The sequence below is a fragment of the Peromyscus leucopus genome, chromosome 2, assembly GCF_004664715.2.
Source record: "Peromyscus leucopus breed LL Stock chromosome 2, UCI_PerLeu_2.1, whole genome shotgun sequence".
In the NCBI taxonomy this organism is placed as follows: Eukaryota; Metazoa; Chordata; class Mammalia; order Rodentia; family Cricetidae; genus Peromyscus; species Peromyscus leucopus.
Genome location: NC_051064.1, coordinates 129,173,860 through 129,195,657, shown reverse-complemented (window position 1 = coordinate 129,195,657; position 21,798 = coordinate 129,173,860). Strand labels below are relative to the sequence as shown.

The 21,798-nt window shown below is 48.1% G+C and overlaps 1 protein-coding gene across 1 annotated transcript in view; it reads right to left on the bottom strand.

Moving 5' to 3' along the window:
• Csmd2 (CUB and Sushi multiple domains 2) overlaps window positions 1–21,798 on the bottom strand; it is a 568,711-nt gene that overhangs the window by 50,719 nt on the left and 496,194 nt on the right. Inside the window, 5 exon segments of the mRNA XM_037203342.1 lie at window positions 1,257–1,445; window positions 5,524–5,670; window positions 8,889–9,077; window positions 10,857–10,970; window positions 11,411–11,491. Coding sequence (XP_037059237.1) covers window positions 1,257–1,445; window positions 5,524–5,670; window positions 8,889–9,077; window positions 10,857–10,970; window positions 11,411–11,491 — 720 coding nt within the window.

The following is a 21,798-nucleotide window of genomic DNA, read 5'->3' as shown; positions in this document are numbered from 1 at the left end:
CTGCTGGGAGAAGCGTTCATGAGGAAAAAATCTGAGTGGGGCACAAGGCATCAACAGCTGCAAAGTCTGTGTGTGCTGTGGCCCACCAATCTCCTTGCTGGGAATTCCATTTGAGGAGATAAATAGGAATGCTCATAGAGATAGAATTACAACTATATGGTAACAACACACACAGAAGCTCAAATGACCCATGGTAGGATGACACCTAAGTGAGTGCCAGTTTTCCCATAATGCTGTGCAGCCATCAACAACAATAACAAGGAAGTAGTGGCAATTGTATGAAAGATGTTAATTGGTATTTAGGAGAACAAAATAGATATATTAAATTATTAACAGTAGTGATCTCGGGGCAGAATTATAGTTCATTTTCACTCTTTTCCTTTGTGCTATTTGTTATTCTTACTTTTTTAGATTTCTAGTCTGGAAGTATATTACTTTTTGTGTGTCTGTGTGTATGTGTGTTCAGGTGTACTTTGTGTGGGGGCATGTGGAAACCAGAGGGTAGCCTTAACTGTTGTTCCACAGGCACCATCCTAGGTTTTTGAGATAACATCTCATCTTTGGGGCTCACCAAGCAGGCCAGGTTGAAGCCTCAGAGATCCTCCTGTCTCTACCACTCAGGCAACGAGATAGCAAGAGCATGCCACTACCCCTGGCTTTTATATATGGGTTCTGCAAGATCAAACTCAGGTTCCATGCTCACAAGGCAAGTACTTTATTGACTGGGCCATCACTCCAGTCCCTCTGTCTTTATTTTTTATTAGTGCTTATGGATTATACAGAGCAAGGTATTTCATCATGATAAGAACGTATGTTCTTATAAAGGGAAAAGCCCCCATCAATTCTAAAAGGTAATGCGTGCAAACTGAACGGCAGGTCTCAGGGGCTTGCTCGACTCATTTGGTTTAGGAGCCAGACCCCATGTCTCCCTGCCTTGGGGAGTTCTTAACTGCGAGGAGGAGGCAGGTCCCTTCTTACCGTGGGGTTCCTGACACCGCGCCCCCCACCCATCGACAGCACTTCCTCTTCCTATCACTTAATGTCTTACATCACCACCTCTCCTGGGGTGCTGGAAACACTGTGCACCTGTCATCCCCAAAGCCGGAGATGCAAAGGCCTGTAGTAAATGTTTGCTGAAGGAAAGACTCCATCCCCAAGCCCTGGGAGACTCACGTGTGGCCCGGACGGCTCCTGAGACCAGCCCAAGGTGACTTGGAGCTGAGCCACCTGGCTGCCGCTTTAGCCCTGCTGCTCACCTTGACAGAGAGGAATGGCCTCACTCCACAGGTGGTAGCCTTGGGGGTGCCGGGTACAGATGGCCATGCTGTGTCCCACCAAACGGTAGCCTGTGTCGCAGCCGAAGTGGATGGAGCCGCCCGGCTGGGTGGTTGTCTGGCCCAGGATGAAGCCGTGGAGTGGAGCCTTAGGCAGGCTGCAGTAGGGAGCTGAGGAGTGAGAAGAGGCTGAGCGGAGGAGTGTCAGAGTCCCACTTCTGGGACGGACAGGCTGTCCCATAGCAGCTCCCCCACCTTTTCCTCTGCCATGGCCGAGTTCTTTGCTATTTAGGAAGACTGGGGTGGCTGACACCGCACAACAGTTAAGTAAAGCCAGCACAAGAGCCAAGGAAACAAATCAAAACAAAGGGTCATTGAGGACGACACCACCAACAACCTGTCCTGTAAACCACAGGGTCTCCTCGGCTGCCTGAGCACAGCCCGGGTTGCTTTCAAAGCCCTTGCGACCACAGGCGACCTTGTAAACCAGGGTCCAGTGGGACTGGTTTCCTAAGCGTGTGACACCCTGGCAAGTCACCGAAGCTGGCTGAGCTTGAGTTTCCTTCCTGCAATACCTCCCTCGTAGGTGCTCGCATGATGTGTGTGTGTGTGTGTGTGTGTGTGTGTGTGTGTGTGTGTGTGTGTGAGAGAGAGAGAGAGAGAGAGAGAGAGAGAGAGAGAGAGAGAGAGATTGAGAGAGAGAGGACGTGAGTAAAGCAACCAGGGGGAGGGAGAGAGAGAGAGAGAGAGAGAGAGAGAGAGAGAGAGAGAGAGAGAGAGAGAGAGAGAGAGAGACGTGAGTAAAGCAACGCAGGGCAGGGCAGAGCAGAGCAGGGCAGGGCACTCAGTGCCCAATAAGCAGCTGTTCTCTTCTGTTGTATCGGGGATGCCTGGGGATCTGGGATATACATCTCCCTACAGGGCAAATTCCCTGGCCCCCAGACGTACGACTTAACATATTCCATTCATTTATCCGGTAAAGAGTTCTCAGGAGTCCACTAAGTGCCAGCTGCTGTTCTGGTGCTGGGGTCACACAGAGAAGGAAGCCGACAGAAGTCCCAGATGGAGGGGACCCACGCCACAGCTCCTGCTGGGGACCCTGTGTGACAGTTATCGCTGACAACTGGACAAGGCCTAGACTAACCTAGGGACAACTCTCTGGGCACAGCTGGGAGGGAGTTTCTACACTGCGTTGATGGAGGTGGGTAGTCTGCCCCAGATGTGGGCAGCGCCATCCCGTGGGCTGGTCCTGGACTCAACGAAAAGGAGAAAGTGAGCGGAGCACCAGCGCTCACCCCTCTCTCTGCTTCCTGACTACAAAGGCAACGTGACCAGGTACCTCAGGCTCCTGCCGCTGTCACTTCCCCATCATAGTGACAGACTGTATCCCCAAATCATACGCCCAGATAAACCACTTCCTCCTTAAATAGGTTTAGTCAGGCATTTTATCATAGCGACAAGGAAAATAACTAACCCTGGTTAGTTCTGTGAGGCTGTGAGGGGAGGATGATCCAGGAGCCTCACCCCAACCCCCCTTCATTTGCCTGAGGGTCTCTGGCTGGGCTTCCCTGAACAGATAGGGATGAGCGGATTGGGAAGCAGGCCCTGTCCTCACAGGCTCTCACAGAGAGACCTCTGACTTCGGCCTGCAGGTTATGGCTCTGCGCAGGTAGAATGGTATCTTAAATGTGTGTGCTCTCCTGCTATGCCTCCTCTGTCAGGCATATCTCAAATCTATGCACCTCCTTCACCCAGGAAGGAGAATCCGATATACAATACGCTTAGTCACTGCGACAGACACAGGGGTAAGTCACGCACGTCTGCGGTCTCTTAATTATTAAGTACTAATTGCTGTACTGTGTAATGAATTTCTTTTCTACATGGCATATGTACTGTAATTACAACTGACTCATTACTTCCAAACACATTAGTCTCTGAGCAGTAAGGCAAAGGGAACTCCTTAAGAGCTCTTAGCTCCAAATTCAGCAGTGATGGTAGGAAAATGCCCTTTTCCCTTGACAGGAGCAGCCACCGGGAACTCAGCCTGGAACTCCCCAATGGGTTATCCTGAAGTTTCTTTTAAACTGAGGCCCGAACAGTTAGTGCTCTGTCAAATAACCCTATTACCAGCTAGTAAGAGGGCAGTAACAGGTCATGGGGTCATGAGGCCAACTGTGGGCATCTGGGAGAGGGGAGTGTGGGTGGGGTCTGCAGAGGAAATAGACTTTGAGGGAGTCAAGGCGGGGCTCCCCTCAGCTCCCTCTGGTCAGTTCTCGTACCCACTGGTTCTCCAGAACTACCCCTGGGTCCTCATAGTGTGACTGGTCTTGCAACAAGGGGACCTATTAGAAGATATGGACAAATGGTTCTTCAGGCAGAACTTGGTGATGTGCCATCTCTGCTAACCAATATTCTTGTGTGTGTGTGTGTGTGTGTGTGTGTGTGTGTGTGCAGGTGTAGGGATGTGTGTGCGCACAGGTGTGTATAGAAGGTTGAGTTCAACTTAGATCTCATTCAGGATACTGTCCACTTTACTTTTAATTAATTAATTAATTAGACAATTAATTAATTAACCTATCTATCTATTTATTTTTGAGGCAAAGTCTCACTGGGACCTGGGGCTCACTAACTGATTAGGCTAGACTGGCGGGGGTGGGATTACTCGTGCATGCCATCACACTCGGCTTCTTACCCGGGGTCGTAGAGGGTTGGACTAGGGTCCCTGTGCTTGTGTGGCAGGTACTTTGCTGACTGAGCTATATTCCTGGCTCCCTGAAACTGCTGGTCTTTGTCTAATCCTTGTCTGGCATTCAGGCATGAGGTGGAACTCCCATGATCCGCAGGCATTCCTCGCAGCCTCCAGGGCTGGAAAGCATGGCCGGCATTCACTGGACTGCCCTTCCCAGCCGACATCAAGGTTTCAGCTTATCAAACAGATCAGTGGTCCCCACAATGAGAGTTCAGAGAAAGTCTATTTTCTCCCTCTAATTGTATCCCAGGGATATTTTTATCAAAGACCTGGCCTTTGATCTGACCATGCCCAGACAATATGGCTTAAAAAAAAAAAAAAAAAAAGAGTGAAATCCTGTCAATTGCAGCAGTGTAGACGGAAGCGGAGGATGTCACGCTAAGCGAGTCAAGCACAAAAAGGCAGCCGGGTGTCTGAAGTGGAAGTGTGATGGGGTCAGCAGCGCTTGGGACCAGTTGAAGGCAGAGGGGCACAGAATTAGGAAGGACCAAGTTCTCAGGTTTTGCAGCACAGATGGGCAGCTGTAGTTCATCACACACTGACTATGCATTCCAAAGGTGGTAGAAGAATGGATTCCAACAGTCTCCAGCACAGAGAGATAAACGTGGGACGTGACAAGCGTGCTAATTGCTCCCAGTGATCGTTATGATTGTACATACGTATCAACATGTCATACTGTGCACCTCACAGATATGTCCGATTGGCATCTGCTAATGAAATGATAATAAAGGGATATGGCTTGCACAACAGGAAAGGGTGTTCTCTGCTGCTGTGGAATAACGCTTTTGTACACTGGTTTAATAAAACGCTGACTGGCCGTTAGCCAGGCAGGAAGTATAGGTGGGATAAGGAGACGAGAATTCTGGGAAGGGGAAGGCTGAGTCAGGAGACGCCATCCCGCCATCCAGGGAGCAGCATGTAATGGCACACAGGTAAAGCCAAGGAACACGTGGCAACATGTAGATGAACAGAAATGGGCTGAGTTTAAGTGTAAGAGCTAGTCAGTGATAAGCCTGAGCTAATGGCTGAGCAGTTCTAATTAATACAAGTCTCTGTGTGTTTACGTGGGTCTGAGTGGCTATGGGACTGGTGGGTGAGAGAGATTTGTCCTGACCGTGGGCCAGGTGGGACACAGGAAAACTTCGGCTACACTCTGATGCCCACCCTGTGTGATTCTGTGTCTTAGAGTTGCTCAGTCAAAGGACTTCTAGTAATATCTCCTAACCATTTAAGAGGCTAGGATCCCCTGGGTCTCATCAGATCTCATAATGAATAGTTACAATCCTGGAGACTCAAGGAGGGAGTATGAGAGGAAAGAGATGAGGTTAGAGATGGGGAAAGGACCTGGACACGAAGAGGCAGGAGACTGCCTCTAGTCACACTTGTGCAGTGTCAGATGAGGAAGACAGAGAACAGGATGAGGAGATGGACCAAGGCTTCTTTGGATGTTTCGGGGTTCAGAGCGGAGGCTCTTTTTAGGAGTTCTCACGGCCTACTCACCTGAATACCGAATCTTAAAACCCTTCCGATTATAGGCGTGGTCAGATGACCAGCGCAGGTACACAGAGTTGCTTGTGCTGGTGACGATCAGAGGAGCTGAGTAGTTCCCACTGAGAGCTTTCAGTAGAGGACTTTGTCCTGAGGGACCTTGGGTGAGAAAGACACAGGGTTATAGGCCGTTCTTAGTCTAGAGAGAGGTGTAAGTACAGGCACAGCTGGGATGGCCAGGTGACTTGGCATCTGGTGGCCTTGCTGAAGGACTCTCTTTTGTCCCCCCTTATCTGAAGCAGTGCTCTGGAGTCAGCAAGTGAGATGAACTCTATCTGCTGTTTGCCAGGGTCAAGCAGTCAGTTGATGGAAGAGCTGGTTTTCAAGCTGGGACTCTCTTCTGATTTCTCTTGTGCATGCTAAGAATAGTGTGGTGCCCATCATACAGAAATTTTGTTTATTGAACAGGTATATAGAAGAGCTATAGAGCCCAAGGAAAATGATAGCTCCCAGAGTCATAAGTAATAAAGCTCCTCAACATGCCTTCCCAAGGTTTCCCAGGAAAGTGCTTTCTTCTATGTCCTGCCTTAAATGCTTGGATTGCATCTCAGGGCTCTGGTTCAAGGAGCATAATATAAGTCTTGGAAACTCATAACCCAGGATTTATAGTCCTGGAGAAGGCTGTGAGTGAAGGTTCCAATACACCGTTGAGACAGTTCTTGGAAGCTTGGAAGAGTAATGGGCTAAATTTAACAAAGTAGGGGTGTTTGAGCTGCTGTGGCAAACTGGGAAGGTAAGGGTCCAGAAGTGAGGAGAAGCAACACACTTGAACAGTTCTACTATGAGAAAAGAACTCCTGCCTGACGTCTGTTCCTTGGGAGGGCCTGGGGGAGACTCCACATACTAATGCCATCAAGAACGCTCTCATGAGGACATGCTGTCCCCAGGAAGTGGGGCTGGTGAAACCACTCTCTTTAGCCTAACAGGGATGAGAAAATTCTGGAACACAGAGGTCAGGGGGAAACCCTTCACGGACTGAAGCAATATGGCCGTAACTGGAAATGGGTAACAAGGCTGGGGTGGTAGTTGGAAGGACCTAGCCGACAGAATCCATGGGGATCACCCACATGTGGTTACTGTGGTTACTCCTAAGGGCAAGATAGCTGGGTAGACAAAGAGAGCAACTGAAATAGTATGAATTTATGAGCACAGCGGGCACCAATGGGAGGAGGGCACCCCCAGCAGAAAGATTTAGCCTTCTGTCCAGCTTGTGGACCCAAGCCAGGCTTCACTTCCCCTTCATTGCAGAATAGTTCGGCTAAAGGAGAGGTCGGGTCCCTACAAAGAAAGGACCCTGGAAAATGACACCAACTGTCTATAACAGTCGTTCCTCCGGTTCTTCCCTTCTCAGACCCACCGCTGTCTAGCTGTATGCTGAATGTTGTCAGCATGAGAACAGCTGAAGTTATTAGAGATTTTGGATCCAGAGTTCGGAGGGATGCTGACTCCTGGGGATCTCAGTCCTACCATGGCTGCTCTGTCAGGCAGCAGCTCCTGAGGAGAGAAGCCCTTTCTACCCCATAGTGCATACTCAGTCAAATATCCGCAGGTAGCCGGACCCCCTGTGGCGTCTTCACCAGAGCGGACAGACACAGTCCTGGTTACCCAGAATGCAGCTGTGGTTCTACAATGTGCTCGTCTCCAGGTTGTTGGGAAGGAGCAGCGGGAGCAGTTTGCACAACAGTGTGCGTTCACAGTCATGGCCCAGAGCTCTGTCAATAAGCCTGATTTTTATCACGAGATAGCGAGAGGGGACGGAGATCTGGTCATCCTGCAGAATGTAGCATTCTGGTTCTCTACGTAGTATTTTCTGAGCCACCAGGGACAATTTGTGTAGATATTTTAGCTAGTCTCATGCTCCAGAAGGAGGAGATAAATCCTACAATCTTTGTGATGGTATTTTGATGGTATTTTGGTTTGGGACATACTGAGGCACTTTCTCTAGAACAGCAAACGACAGCACCTCTTCTCCTACCACGAAAGAAGCGGTATGGAACTGGTAAACAGGAATTCTTGGGTTTCAGAGGAAGCCTACTCCTCACAAAGAACTGCTGATTAGCTGATGTTCAGGGGTTCCAGCTTTGAGTAAAAATTGGTTTGTAATGTGTGGTGGTAATCTAATTGTACTGAAATATTATTTTGATTGTATGTTAATAAATAAAGTTGTCCGGGGGTCAGAGCTATTAGAGCCATAGCAAGAGTGTGGTGGTGGTGGTGGTGGTGGTGGTGGTGGTGGTGGTGGTGGTGGCACACGCCTTTAATCCCATAGATATCTGTGTGTTCAGGGATATAGCCAGCATTGGAGACATATGCCTTTAAGACCTAGGGGGCTGTACATTCAGACAGTGACGAGGCAGTCATGTGTTTGGGTTTATAACCAATGAGAAGGCAGAACAACATACTATAAAAAAAACGAACAGACAGGAAGTAGGTCTCTTTCTCGAAGCTGGGACAGCAGGAGGAAGGGTGAGATTTTAGCTCTGAGCTCTGACCTCTCGGCTTTCTCTTTTACATTGTTTCTGTGTTTCTTATTTAATAAGACGGTTGGTTACATCAATATCTGGCGCCCAACATGATCCTAAAATTTTCTTTGTGTCCCTATAAGATACAGCGCCCCCCTCCAGCAGGAAGTAGTAAGAGAAGCTATGCCCAAATTCCCAAATATACCAAGCTGACTTTGGAGATGTGTAAAAGTTAAAACCTTCCTTTTAAAAAAAAGAAAGGGAAGTGCTGTGGGACGGCCTATATGTCAAATTGCTCTGATTGGTCAATAAATAAAACACTGGTTGGCCAGTGGTCAGGCAGGAAGTAGGTGGGACAAGGAGAGAGGAGAATTCTGAGAAGCAGAAGGCTGAGGCAGAGAGACACTGCAGCCGCCGCCATGACCAGCAGCATGTGAAGATGCCGGTAAGCCACCAGCCACGTGGCAAGGTATAGATTTATGGAAATGGATTAATTTAAGCTATAAGAACAGTTAGCAAGAAGCCTGCCACGGCCATACAGTTTGTATGTAATATAAGTCTCTGAGTTTACTTGGTTGGGTCTGAGCGGCTGTGGGACTGGAGGGTGACAAAGATTTGTCCTGACTGTGGGCAAGGCCGGAAAACTCTAGCTACAGTAATGGATCTAAGGTACTATGCAAGCAACAGACATACAGCTCTTCAGTTCCCTGGTCTTGGGTTTCTATGGTAGAGGCAGACATTATGTGGTGCTTCCAGCAAGTTCTGACAGGAAAATGCAGCTCAGCTACCCCCAGAAGCTGAGAGCAAGTTGGTGCCTTCTGTAGCAGAGAATTGCATGGTCTTTGAAGGACTCACCATCAAAAATCTCAAACTCATCATACTGCTTCTCGCTGAGGAAGTACTCCACCGTGATAGAGATGTTGTACTCTGGCTCCACCCTCACCAGCCAGGAACAGGTCTGGAACTGTGGGTAGCTTCCGGGGTAGCTCTGGCTAAGGATCACACCTGTGGAGTCTGTCAGAAGCTCGTTGGTCGGGCAGTGCACTGGACAAAAGAAAGAGATATTGTATACATGACATGGAGACAGAACAAGGCGGGAATATTAGCTTGTCTGTGGAGCAGAATCATCGCTGAAAACCTAGTATTGGGGCATTTAACAAGTCCTCACATTCACTGTCATAGTGTACATGACAGGAAGTCACTTCAGATCCCATGTCAACATGACAGTATTGTTGGAGTTCACAGCAGGCCAGCTGGTTGAAATCATTTCCTAGTGTGGGTGTGGGTGCTGCTACCTGATTTGAGGTAGATGGGGGTAGTACATATATTACAGGCAAAAGTAAGGTCACCCACACCCAAAGAGCTACCCAACAAAACAGGTTTAGTTCGTACAAAGACAGAATAGTGAAGAAGTAAACAGCAGATAATGAGTCAAACACACCTGGAATTTAGATCCCAACTCTGCCACTCTACTACTGTGTGGCCTCCAATAAATTATTCCCTTTCAGTGTGATGGCTTTTCCAACACAAACGAGAAGTCCCTACCTCACAGGATGGCTGTATACTACTACTTTATATCAAATCACATATGTAGAGTCTGCAGCATAGTCTCAACACACCATAGAGATGGTGATGGTAACAATGGTAACTGCATCAGGAGCAGAAAGATCAGCAGGGTTTGACTGCAGCCTGATTCACAGCATTAAGGGGTCTAAAACAACAATGTTGCCCTAAGGAAGACAGTGTGGTCCTCTGGAAAGAGGAAGCAGGAGGAGAAGGAGGAAGTGGAGGAAGAGGAGAAAGAGGAGGAGGAAGAGGATCAGGAGGATGATGAAGAACTGGAGGAGGAACAGGAGGAGGAAGTAGAGGAGGAGGAACAAGAGGAGGAGGAGGATCAGGAGGAGGATGAAGAACTGGAGGAGGAGCAGGATCAAGAGGGGCAGGAAGACCTGCAACTCATCACAAAGGGGAGGAAAGAGGCTGGGGCAGAGGAGCCCTGCACACCCCAGATCCTGGAGGGGGGCTCTGTCCTGGAGCATGGGGAAGTGTCATAACAGTTTGCATGGAACAAATTTCTGGACAGTTTGCTTGAGCTGGGGACCCCAAGGAAAGGCTGCAAGGATTGAATCCGTTTCCTCAGAGTCCTCAGTAGCTGTGCAAGTTTTCCAACCCCACAGCAGTCAATGTGGGTCAGATGCCACCTTCACATGCTTAAAGCCACCATTGTGGGTCAGATGCCACCTTCACATGCTTAAAGCCACCAGTGTGGGGCAGATGCCACCTTCACATGCTTAAAGCCACCAGTGTGGGTCAGATGCCACCTTCACATGCTTAAAGACACCAGTCACCTCACACCTCACAACAGCTTGTGGCCTAAGTTCAACCACTGTCCTTGGTTTACAGGACAGTTAGGAGCTCTGTGCTGCCTTGGGTGCCTCAGGAGGGGGAAGGGTTGGATTTGGTCTGGGGTAGGGGTAACTGGGTGAGGCAAGTTCGTCTTTTCAAAGCACTGCTTTGGGATGCAGGCAGCTGAGGTCTGGGGTTACAGGGTCACACACACAGGACATCCCAATACTCAGTACACACTCCAGAGAATGCTCAGGTAAGGAACAAGGGATGAACAGGCTCTTTCACAGCCCCACCTCAGAACAGGTGGAGACCCTGCAAAGGGCTCTCGCTCTGCCTTCCTTCACTCATTCATCAGATGCCGTTGACCTGGTGACCTCTTTTCAGTGGGCAGGGACTGAGCTGAGAGCTGGGGACAGGAAGAGGAGCAGAACCAGGGTTCTACCAGGGGAGGAAGGTGCTATTTAGTGTAATTACCTTCACATATTGGGGGTGGACCTTCAAATTGCAGGTAGGTCCCCAGCTTGCAGGTCAGGATCTCACTTCCCACTAAGGTAAAGCCTGGAAGGCACCTGTAGCGGACGATGTCACCTGTCAAGAGAGATGAGCATGGGTATCCCCTGGAGCAGTCTCATTCACAAGGGTTGACACCTTAATACCTCAAACCCACTTCCATGGAAGGTAACCGGCACTGGGCTATGGTTCAGTAACCAGATCCATGCTGGTCTGGTGACCTAGGCAACTGCTTCCCTCCTCCAGCTCAGCCTCTGGATATTCCCATATTCTAAGAACTTCTTGGCTACCTTAAGCTTTTGGATAGCAGAGGGAGGCCATGTCCCCAGCTCCCCATCCTGGGCCAGGTGAAGGGAGAGGGTTTACATTTTTGTAGCAAACTGGGCTAATAGAACACTGCCACCCCCATGGCCTGGGCCTCTGTTTCCTTCTGCAGAGATGGAGCCACCACCCAGTCCCCACCACTCCCTGGCTCCTCTCTGTGACCCCAGTTTGGGGTCCCTGCCATTTGGCAGTACCTATGTTGAATTCTTCATTCTCTGTGACCACTTCAGCGTTGGGGAGGATGGTCGGGGGAGGACACTTGGTGAGTGGATACGCTAAGAAGACAGAAAGACACAAGTCAGGACAAAGTGTCACTTGTGGGCTTTGGACCAGTTCCCCACAATCTCTGACTTCATTCATTCACACAGCAGACATGACTTTATCTTTGTTGAATTGACATAAGGTCTTATGACGTATCCCAGGCTGCCCCGAGCTTACTGTGTAGCCAAGGATAATCTTGAATACCCGATCCCCCTGCCTCAGTGCCCCAAGTGCCAAGATCACAGGTGCTCACCACCCCTGTGTCTGGTTTAAGTGATGCTGGTGACTGATTTAAGGTTCTGAACATATTAGGTGAGCGCTCTACCAACTGACTGCATCCCTAGCCATCCGTTCGCACAACAGATATGTCTTAACGAGTATCTCTCTCTGCTCAGGGCCAGTTCAGCCGCACACTCTCTGGTTTATCTTCATTTGTCAGATCTGTGTACAAAACCCAGGAAGTATAAAGGAAGGAAGCGTTACATTGCAGACCTGCTATCTGAAGATGTGGTCGCTTTAAGGGACATAGCAGCCAGAGAGGAACCTGACCACTGCCACCTGGGCCCCCCGGGCTTCAACAAGGACAGGAACAATGTGCTAACAAGGGCACTTTCATCTGCTCAGCTGCCCAGCTCCAACTGGCTATGGGTTGAATTGGGTCCTTGTTTCTTATCTAGTGCCTTCAATTCATGTACTCCTCATAGTAAGGCTTTATATTATTTTAGAATAGCCATCCCCTCAGGCTGGAGTTATTAAAAAAACCCTGTTTACCTGAAATATATCTCAGCACATGTCATATCAAAACAGAGATATTCACATCTAATAGGGTTTAAGAAACATTCAGTGATGTCACTGGCCTGGGGGTGGGCTGGGGTGGGGAGGAGCAGACTAGCCCTCTAATTCTCCCAGCAGCCGACCTTGCATTGTGACTTGTGAGCAGGTGATTAGATAACAAGGCAAAGTTACTTCCTCAAGCTCCTGCAGGAAATAATAGATGCAGACAGGGTTGAAATCCAGGTCTGGCTGCTCCCAAGCCCACGACTTCCCACTGGCCACAGCCCAGCCTCCCCATCCTGTGTGTGTGTCTTCTCAGCTGACCTCAGTGGAGTCTCGAAACTGGAGTCTAGCCCTTGGGGTGGAGACTGGATGGTGCCTGGGTGCGGAACGGCCTGTGTGGGATTCTAACGGCTTCTATTACCTGGCTCACGGCTGAGTGCTATTGATCGCGCTTACTGTAGCTGTGGCTGCTGCAGCAATGACCGTTTCCCAATCCTCCACATGCCCAGCTATGTTTTTTTAAAAAATGCACAACACCATTAAAAACCCAGGGGTTTTCTATGAAAACGGAAGGAAGAAAATGAAATGTATCCATTGTCTTCTCAGCCGTAGCTACCGTTCACCGTGTGCCATGCTCTCTTGGGTGTGTTGTGTGTGTTCCCCGCATGGTTAAGGGGTTTTCGTTTCCAGATCTGTGTCATCTGGTATGTGCCCGTGCTGTGCCTTGCCAGCTGCTATTATATCAGAAGAGATTTCCCATACAACAACATTTCTTCAAGAATGAGACTGAAATGACTCTGTGAAATCTAATCATATAGATTTTACTAGAATATATTACAGACGCTCTCGTGGTAATCATTGAGTTTCTTAAGTTTTTCTGTTTAAAATTGTAACAAAATTCTCTGTGTACATCACGTGTATCTGGAGGGTTTTTTTTTTTTTTTTTTTTTTTTTTTCTGACAAAATCTCCCGTATCCCAGGCTGGTCTCAGATTCACTGTGTAGCCAAGGATGACCTTGACTTATCGATCCCCCTGCCTCCTCCGCCCCTCTAGGGCTGGAGTTTCAGGTGTGCACTGCCATGCCTGGCTCCACCATATCTTTTGTATTCTTAAAAGAATTCTTCTTTCTTTTCTTTCTGCTGATTCTTTTAAACTAGAAATGATTGAAGTGCGTATCATTTATAAAACATGGCAGACAAACCTTGTCAGATGTCAGTAGCCCTTTCTTGGATATTAATGCTGACTCAGACCTCTTTGCTCAATACTTTAAGAGGGAAAAGATTCTACTGAGTTGGACATTGAAGTCCAAAAGGAAATTAAAACACAATAAAAAATACGTGTGTGTATTCATCAAGCCATTACTACAGAAGCTGGGTACTTGAAAACAGGAGTTCATGATGACCTGCAATTAACATGGCTATAAGAATGGCCTAGTACATTGACAGGAAAGTTGCATCCGGGATATCAAAAGCCCAGTGTGTTGTGGGGGGACTTTTCAGCTTGGGGGATCTTTGCGTGGAAGTCACAATGGAGATGTGTTTAGGACAGGTATGCAGTGTGACACCTTCCTGAGACCACAGCATCCCAGACACAGTTCTCATCATGCAATTGGAGCTACCTTCCAAATGCTCCCTTGGCACCCGACATTTCACCAACTGAGGATGGATGGTAACTGGAGACTCCGCCTGTGTCTGGTTTCATGCGGAATGCTGTATTACGCGGGGAAATCTAACTTTAAATTTTTATACAGATGTGTTGGCTCACAAGTGCCACACTGAAAGAGATACACGCGTTTAGCAGTGAGTGTATCAACACTTCAGAGGCCCTCTTGAGGTACCCAAGTGGCTTTCAGCTTGATCGTGTCTGCCCTTGAGGCGTGCTTCCGTGTTTCTGCGTAGGAAAGTTGTGGACCGGCACTGTCAGCAGGTGACAGGCGCTGTGACGCAAGGCGCCATCTTCCTCCTGTCATGGAGTTCACTGAGATTACCTGCCTGGATTCATCTTGCTCAGAATTGTGCGGGCGCTGGAGATGCAAGAACCCGCAAAGTTCTTGCTCATTTAGGATATACAACCCACTGTGGGCAGAGTTATCAACTGACTTGACAAACACCAAATCCTTCCTTTCTTTTCATGTGTGGCAGTGTGTGTGCATATGTACAATTGTGTGTGTGTGTGTGTGTGTGTGTGTGTGTGTGTGTGTGTGTGCACTTAGTTCAGTGTTGGATGTCTTTCTCATTTGATGCTCTCTACATTATTTTTTGAGACAGGGTCTCTCCCTTAACCCGGAACTCCCTGATAGGCCGCCCTGGGAACCTGCCTGTCTCTGTCCCCACCCACCAGCACCGGGGTTACAAGCAAAAGTCACCACCCTCAGGTGTGACATGGGCACAGGGATCTGAAGTCAGATCCTGACACTTGTGCAGAAAGCATTTCACTCACAGAGCCTTCTCCTCAGCAACCCTTGATTATTTTAAATTTTTCATTTGCTAAGAAGTTTTATATGTTATTAATTTGCATTTCTCTTTTTAATTGTCCAGCCATGTCCTTTGTCCCTGCTTTTCTTATGAAATTGAAGGGCTCTCTGAATACTCAAGATTGACCTTGGCTTGTTAATTCTATGCACATAGTTTATCATTTGTTTCGCTTTATTCATGTCATTTTTCTATTTCTAGAGATATGAAAATCTTATTTAGTCAGCTGTCATTTTCTTTAACAGTTAAAAAAATTGATCTCCTCTGAGCCTCATACTTGCCTTAGAAACTTCTAAGGCATGACCAAGTTTTCTAGAAAAGTAAAATCAATACACAGAAATGAACCCTTACGACAGCTTTCTGAGTTTGCATTTTGTGATTGTCAGGGGGATTTCTCGTTGTGTTGCATTTTTTTTAATTATACATTTTTGTTCCATGTAGTAAGTTTGTAGAATACTGATAAGAAACAAACAAAAGTTCCTGAAATAAAAACAAACAAACAAATCACTAATCAAAAACTAACAGTCAACAAACAAACAAACAAAATGTGGTGGTGGTGCACACCTTTAATCCCACCCTTCAGAGGCAGAGGCAGGCAGATCACTGTGAGCTCAAGGCCAGCCTATAGATAAGGAGCTACCAGCTGGCCAGGGCTAACGGGTGAGACCCTGTCTAAAAAACAAAACAAACAACCAAACCAAACCAAACATTCCTGAAATCCCCCCTCTAGGCATAAGGTGTCTCGGCCATTTTGAGTACAGATTCAGGTTAACAAGGTTTTATCCTGAACTGAAGCTGTCTCACCGTGTCTGCCATGTTCTCAGGACCTGCTTCAGGGTGGGGAGGACATCCAAGACTGACTCCTTCCTTTTTGCCTCCCCCTTTTCTCGTGGCGGGTAAGGCACTGCAATGGCTTGCTGGGCCTAGGACACATTAACATGGTAGTGTGGTAGTGTCGGGGCCACTGCTCAGGTCACCAGGGTAAGGCTCTGGTTTAGCAAGACTCTAGTCCACGTGAGCGTGGCAGCTAGTGGGTGGCGGGGCCACTGCTCAGGTCTGTTGCAGCCTACACGCCAGCTGCCCGTCCCGTTCTTCCCGTGGGTCTTCCCAGGCATGTTCTTCCTCAAGCTGCTGGATTGGTCTTTAACTTGGACATTTCAAAGCAAAACACAGTTCATAGGGGTCATTTGCCCTTAGCAGGCCACTTGCTGTGGCTCTGATTCTGGATTTGGGGTCCAAGCCCGGGTACTATTCCAATGCCCCTCCCTCTGCCGCCCTTCCTTATAGTCATATCTTTCTCAAGAACCACACAAGGAAGGTGGCCGAGTGTAGGAGGAGCCTGTAGTACCTGCCTCCTGCCAGCGTTTGAGTTCTGACAGCATCCTGCTTTTTATTTCATGGAATGAAATACAATTAATCTTTCCTTAAATCAATGGACTGTATTCTGCGTGAATGATATTCAGTGACTACATCTTTATCTGTATGTATGCACATGTATGCAAGTGCCTGAGTGTGTTCAAATAAAATGTGTGTATACATATAATTTGCATGCCTCATCTATTATTTGACACTTAGATCATTCCTAAATCATCTGTTCCAAATATGTTCCAAAGAATGTCTTCAAATGTGCAGGAAGGTGGGAGGCAAGGAGCCAGAGGGCCATCGGGACCCAAGGGGAACTCCTATGTGCCTCAGTGTTTCTTTCTCTGCACAGAATCTTCTCAGTTCACACAACTAGCAGGGAGGCAATCCGTGGTACCCGGATGTATATCTTCCCTCTTTGGGAGGCAGATGGGATGAATTTGGGCACAAGCAATATCTCTTTGTTTTAGTTTCAAGTTCTTAAGCAAAGTCATTGAGCTAGGTCACGTGTCCACATGTGGTCCAGGATGTCCAAGCTGCTGTGGCTGCAGGGGTGGGGTGGGGTCGGGGGGAGGTGTCAGGGGCAGTAACAGCAAACTCCCCACTCGACAATGGACAGGAAGATCACTGGGAGAGGTGCGGACACCACAGAACAATTTGATCTCCCTGCATCTTGTTCAATCTTTCAGTATGAGTTCTCAAACTGCTCCTCACCACATTAAGCATTTCCCCCACCGGCTTTCCCATAGTACTGCCATTTCAAAGCCTCCACTGCCTACGGTGTGCTGATGCTTTGAATGCAATAGCCAACAGGAGGAGGCGACTCATGTCTGCCAACAGATCACTAGATAATGGAAAATGTGTGATATGTGCATTACACATCATGGAAATCCTGACACAGGACAGCATACATGAAATGTGAAGGTACTGTGCTGTGTGAAACAAACCAGTCCCAAAAGGGTGTATCTTGTGCGGTCCTATTTCTCTGAGGTACAAAGAATAGACAGACTCAGAGGTCGCAAACAGAAGGGTGGGGAAGAGTGTAACTGACTCATGAGGACTTTAGTTTTAAAAGATGAAACCCTTCTGGAGACAGGCAGTGGTGACAGTCCCACGAAGAGGCACATACATGCATTGCCTCTGAGTTGTCCAATTAAACAAGGTGCCTTTCTAGCACAGTGAAAGAGCGTATGCATTCTCTAATATAAAACAACTCACTCTTTCCCATTTCTTTTTTTTTGTTTGACTTCTATTTTTTTTTGCTATTGTTGTTCTCATGTTGCCCAATATGTCACTGATCACTTATTTTATTTTTGACACAAGGTCACACTATGTAGCCCAGGCTAGCCTTGAGTTTGCAATTTTCCTGCTTCAGCCTGCCGTGTACGAACATCCTTTTATTTTTAAATGGCTAAAAAGCTGACATAGAAAATAGAATTGGGTATTATTTAGTCAAATCTAAGAGTATTTTTATAGCTGGAGAACTGGACTTGAATAGACTTGCATATTGAAGAATAACGGATTTTATCTACTGCTTCATCTTAATCCGTGTCTTTTTTTGGGGTGTGTGTGTCTTTGTTCCTAAATGGTCTCCTTTGCTTTTGACTTTTTATTTGGGATTATGCTGCACTTGCCTCCTGGCTTGTGGTGATTTGGAAGTATTGTGCTGGGTTTAAAAAGTATTGGTGGCGGCAGGTAATACCCAAAGCCCTTATTTCTCTAACCATCCAAGTCAAGAGTTGACTGATTCCTACTGAGTCCATCATCTCCAAGATAAGGGCATCCTCCTGTCTCTCTCCACCTGTGGGGATGCTCACTAACAGAAAGACCACCGTCACCATTTCACCATCACCGGCACGCCTGCATCTGGCTCTGCGGAAAACTTGCCCACAATTACTTAGGCAAAACCCTTGCTTAGCTGGCGTCAGCGCATCCCACTTGCTCCTTTAGGTATTGTTGGATTCTTGCTTGGCTCATGTCTTCTTGGGTGACCTTGGAGTGATGATTTAGACTGGGACAACAGCAGTATTGTCTTTAAACTTCTGAGTCCCTGCAAAGAACAGCCTCATCCATCAGCGCGTGAAGGAAGTTCCCCCGTTACACATCATCCACAGCAGCGGTTCTCAACCTTCAGTGCTGTGACCCCTTAATACGGCTCCTCACGTGGTGACCCCAAACATAAAACTATTTATTCCCTTGCTACTTCATAACTGTAATTTTGCTACTGTTATGAACTGGAATGTAAATATCTGATATGCAGGATATCTGACACGTGACCCCAAACAGGTTGAGATCTACAATATGTCATCTTTGGGGTGGAGAGATGGCTCAGGGGTGAAAAGGGCTTGATGTGCAGGCGTGAGGACCAGAGCTTGGATTGTGGTACTGACTTAACAACTGGGGTCTGGTCTTGTGCACGCCTGTGACTCTGGCACAGAATGGGACGACAGGAAGATCGCTGGGGCTTGTGGTCTACTAGCCTAGCTATAAAAACACCAGCTACAGGTTCAAGCAGAATCCCTGCCTTGAATGACAGAGGAGGACACCCAGCACCTCCCTCTGACCCGTGTGTACACCTGCACGCTGACGTGAGTGTGTGTGTGTGTGTGCTCTCTGTCTCTTTCCTTTTATTTTCTGCCATTTAATGCCAAAAATTTGTCTGAGAACTGCCTGGTTTTGGTTCCTTTGAAGGTACTTTTCTCACCCTGGATTCTCGTTCTTATCACTGGAGAACACTGTCGGGCTAGTCCCCCTCCAGGTATCTAGTCGGCCCTTTGATTCTCCACATCTGGGCTTTGCTTCATCTCAGAGAAATCAATTAATTCTGTTCCCCCACTTTTCTTCCTGCATGCTGGCTCTCGGTCCACTGTCTGCCCTGCTGCCCATCTTCACCCCAGTCAAGCCTTTACCTTTCTCTTTCTGTCCTGCAGCCATTTCAGTTCCAGTCTCCTTCCCCTCCATCACCTCTCTACCGTATGACTCTGCCCTGTTCTGATGCTCCTGCCAACTTAAATCGTGTTATTATTGCATTTCTTCACTCTTAATTCCTACTATTTAGCTCCCCTTGTAAATAAAAGTTTTCATTTGAAGCAGTAACAGAGATATGAGAGGGCTGGGGACACAGCTGGGTTGGGAGAGTGCTCACCCATCATGCATGAAGGCCTGAGTTCCATTCCCAGCATGGAGTAAAACTGTGTGGCGGCACAGGTCTGTAATTCCCCCACTTGGGTAGTGGAGGCAGGAGGATTGATTATAGGTTCACATAGGTTCAAGGTCATTTTTGGCTACATCGTGAGTTCAAAACCAAACTAAACCCAAAACAAAGCTATGATTAAAATTAGCACCACCCCGGTCCTTTTGATTTTTTAAAATATCCATGAATACGAAAACAGCAGGCCCTAACTAGGATGCTTCGGTGTCTTCTTTCTGAACAAGCGGAGGCTCCTGTGTAACCACAACAGCTGTGAGCATCTGGAAATGCACACAAATACACCGCCACCTTCCAGCTGTCACATCATGTGCAAGTTCTCAGGGCTGGGGCTGGGGGTCCTGAACTCAGGACCACGGAGGGAGCAATTTCCCTGCCTGCATCAGTTATTTGTCTTGCTGTGACAAAATGCTTCACAAAAGCAACTCGAGGAATGGGGGATTTAATTTAGGATCACAACGTGAAGATGTGGTCCATCGTGGCGGGGGGAAAGCGTGACGGCAGGAGCCTAAGGTGGCTGGTCACATTGTATCCTCAGTCAGGAAGCAGAGAGAGATGAAACGCCGCCGGTGGTTCCTCCGTTTTGTACAGTTCAGGCTCTCAACCCACAGAGTGGTACCACTCACATTTAGGGTGTATTTTCCCACCTCAATTAACCTACTCTAGGTTAAACTTCCTCACAGGCATGCCCTGATTGTCTCCAAGTGACGGTCATTGCTATGAATACCCACAGTATCCTGAGCAGAAGGCTGTGGCTCACGATCACCAGCACCAGAGACCTGGCGTCTCCTTTAATGTGAGCAGTCCAAAGGCTTCCCTTGACCTTCATGGCTTTTGACACTTCGGAGGGCCACATGTGGTGAACCGAGGCTTGACTGAGCTCCTGCTGGAGTATATCCAGGCCGTGCATCTTTGGACCACCTCTGAAGTGTGGCTCTTCTGACTCTGGTGTCTCCGGGTTCCCCATCTCCACTTTCTGCCATCACTTGGTTAACGTGGCGTGCTCCAGGCTTCTCCACCCCCCTTCGTAATTACAGTCCAGGGAATGATTTACCAACTGTGTAAACATCTCCTCCTCAAACAGCTTTCGATTTACTTCTGTCTCTTTTGTTTGACAGGTCACTTACTATTTGTCGCTATTATTAATGACTTTGATTTTCAAATTATCTCCAACATGGCCAGCAGGTGTCCCTTCAAGCCAATTTCTATGTCTTTCAGATGGGCCCATCTCCGTCATTCCCTGGACATTCCCTTATTTTCAGCCCTGAGATGCTCTCGGCTCGGCTTGTGCCCTCTCTGCCCCAGGCTTGGGATCCGCTCTTTCTCCATGGAGCCCTGGTCCTTCTAGCAGAAAACGCTATTCAGTCACTAAGACCCGGAGCTAGATGCGCTCACTGCTCCCAGAAATGCTGCTCACAGCCTCGTGGGGGCAGAGCTGAGGAATCTAAGCATACATGTACACACATGTCTCCGAACAGACACACACCCTCTTGCATGGCAAGGCATGATCTCAGAGTGACTGTGCCAGTTTGGACCCAACATCGATGGTTGCAGTCTGACCTTTGCTCTCCCTTTCTGTGTTTTTGAGGCAGGCTTCTCTAGTCTGAGAAACCGGCCTTTCTGATGTCCTTTTCTTAGCTGATGAGTCACGGTGTGGGACCAATTCTCATTTTATTGTAACCCTTCCTCCACACTGTCTAGACTTATCCTCTGTGTGGACATCCCCCCCCCACTCTGCTTGGGCTCAGCACCTGACAGGGGTGTCTCCTCATCTGTCCCGGAGACTGACACCACGTGCCTATTCTCTCCCCTTTAAGAGACCCGCTCATCCATCACTGAGGGTGTTGACTGTCTCCATCAGCAGCTCTCAGAGTGCCCCACCCCACCCCATCACCCTGGCTGAAGCCACAGTAGTTCTCATTCCCTCTCATCCTGGCAGGTGTAGACACTGTTGTCCCGTTCACTGTCTGCCTGTTATTTGAAGCCCGTGTTATCTAGAAGTCCATGCTGGAGGGAGAGGCTCTCCCCAACTCTGCTCATCCCTACGCTGCTTCAAGGACATTTTCTCTGCTATTCAAATCCATTTTCTCCTTTTGAAAACATGTCACAGAGCCATTTCATAAGCCTCCCTGAGGTATCTTTCCTTCCGGCTTATTGATGCTTACATGAAAACAAAGCCACCAGGGCTGCCACTTAGCTATGGGAAGGTGAGCCCTGTTCCCTGTGCTTCCCCCCTACCCCACATACACACACCCCTTCTCTCCTCACTCCTCAGTTCCCACCCCAAAGTACCAGCTTGCCACAGTGACTCCAGAGGAAGCAGGGCTGGCCTCCAGCCCACCTGCCCTTCAGCCACTCACTTGCCTCTCCCAGCCCACACTATTAACCACAGTGGATTTGCGGCTGCTGCTCTCTTCTCTCCCTGGAGGGGGCAAGGTCTCCGGGGAGTTGGCAGGCAAACTACTAGGTACAGACTAATTAAACTACTCTATTTTTATACGT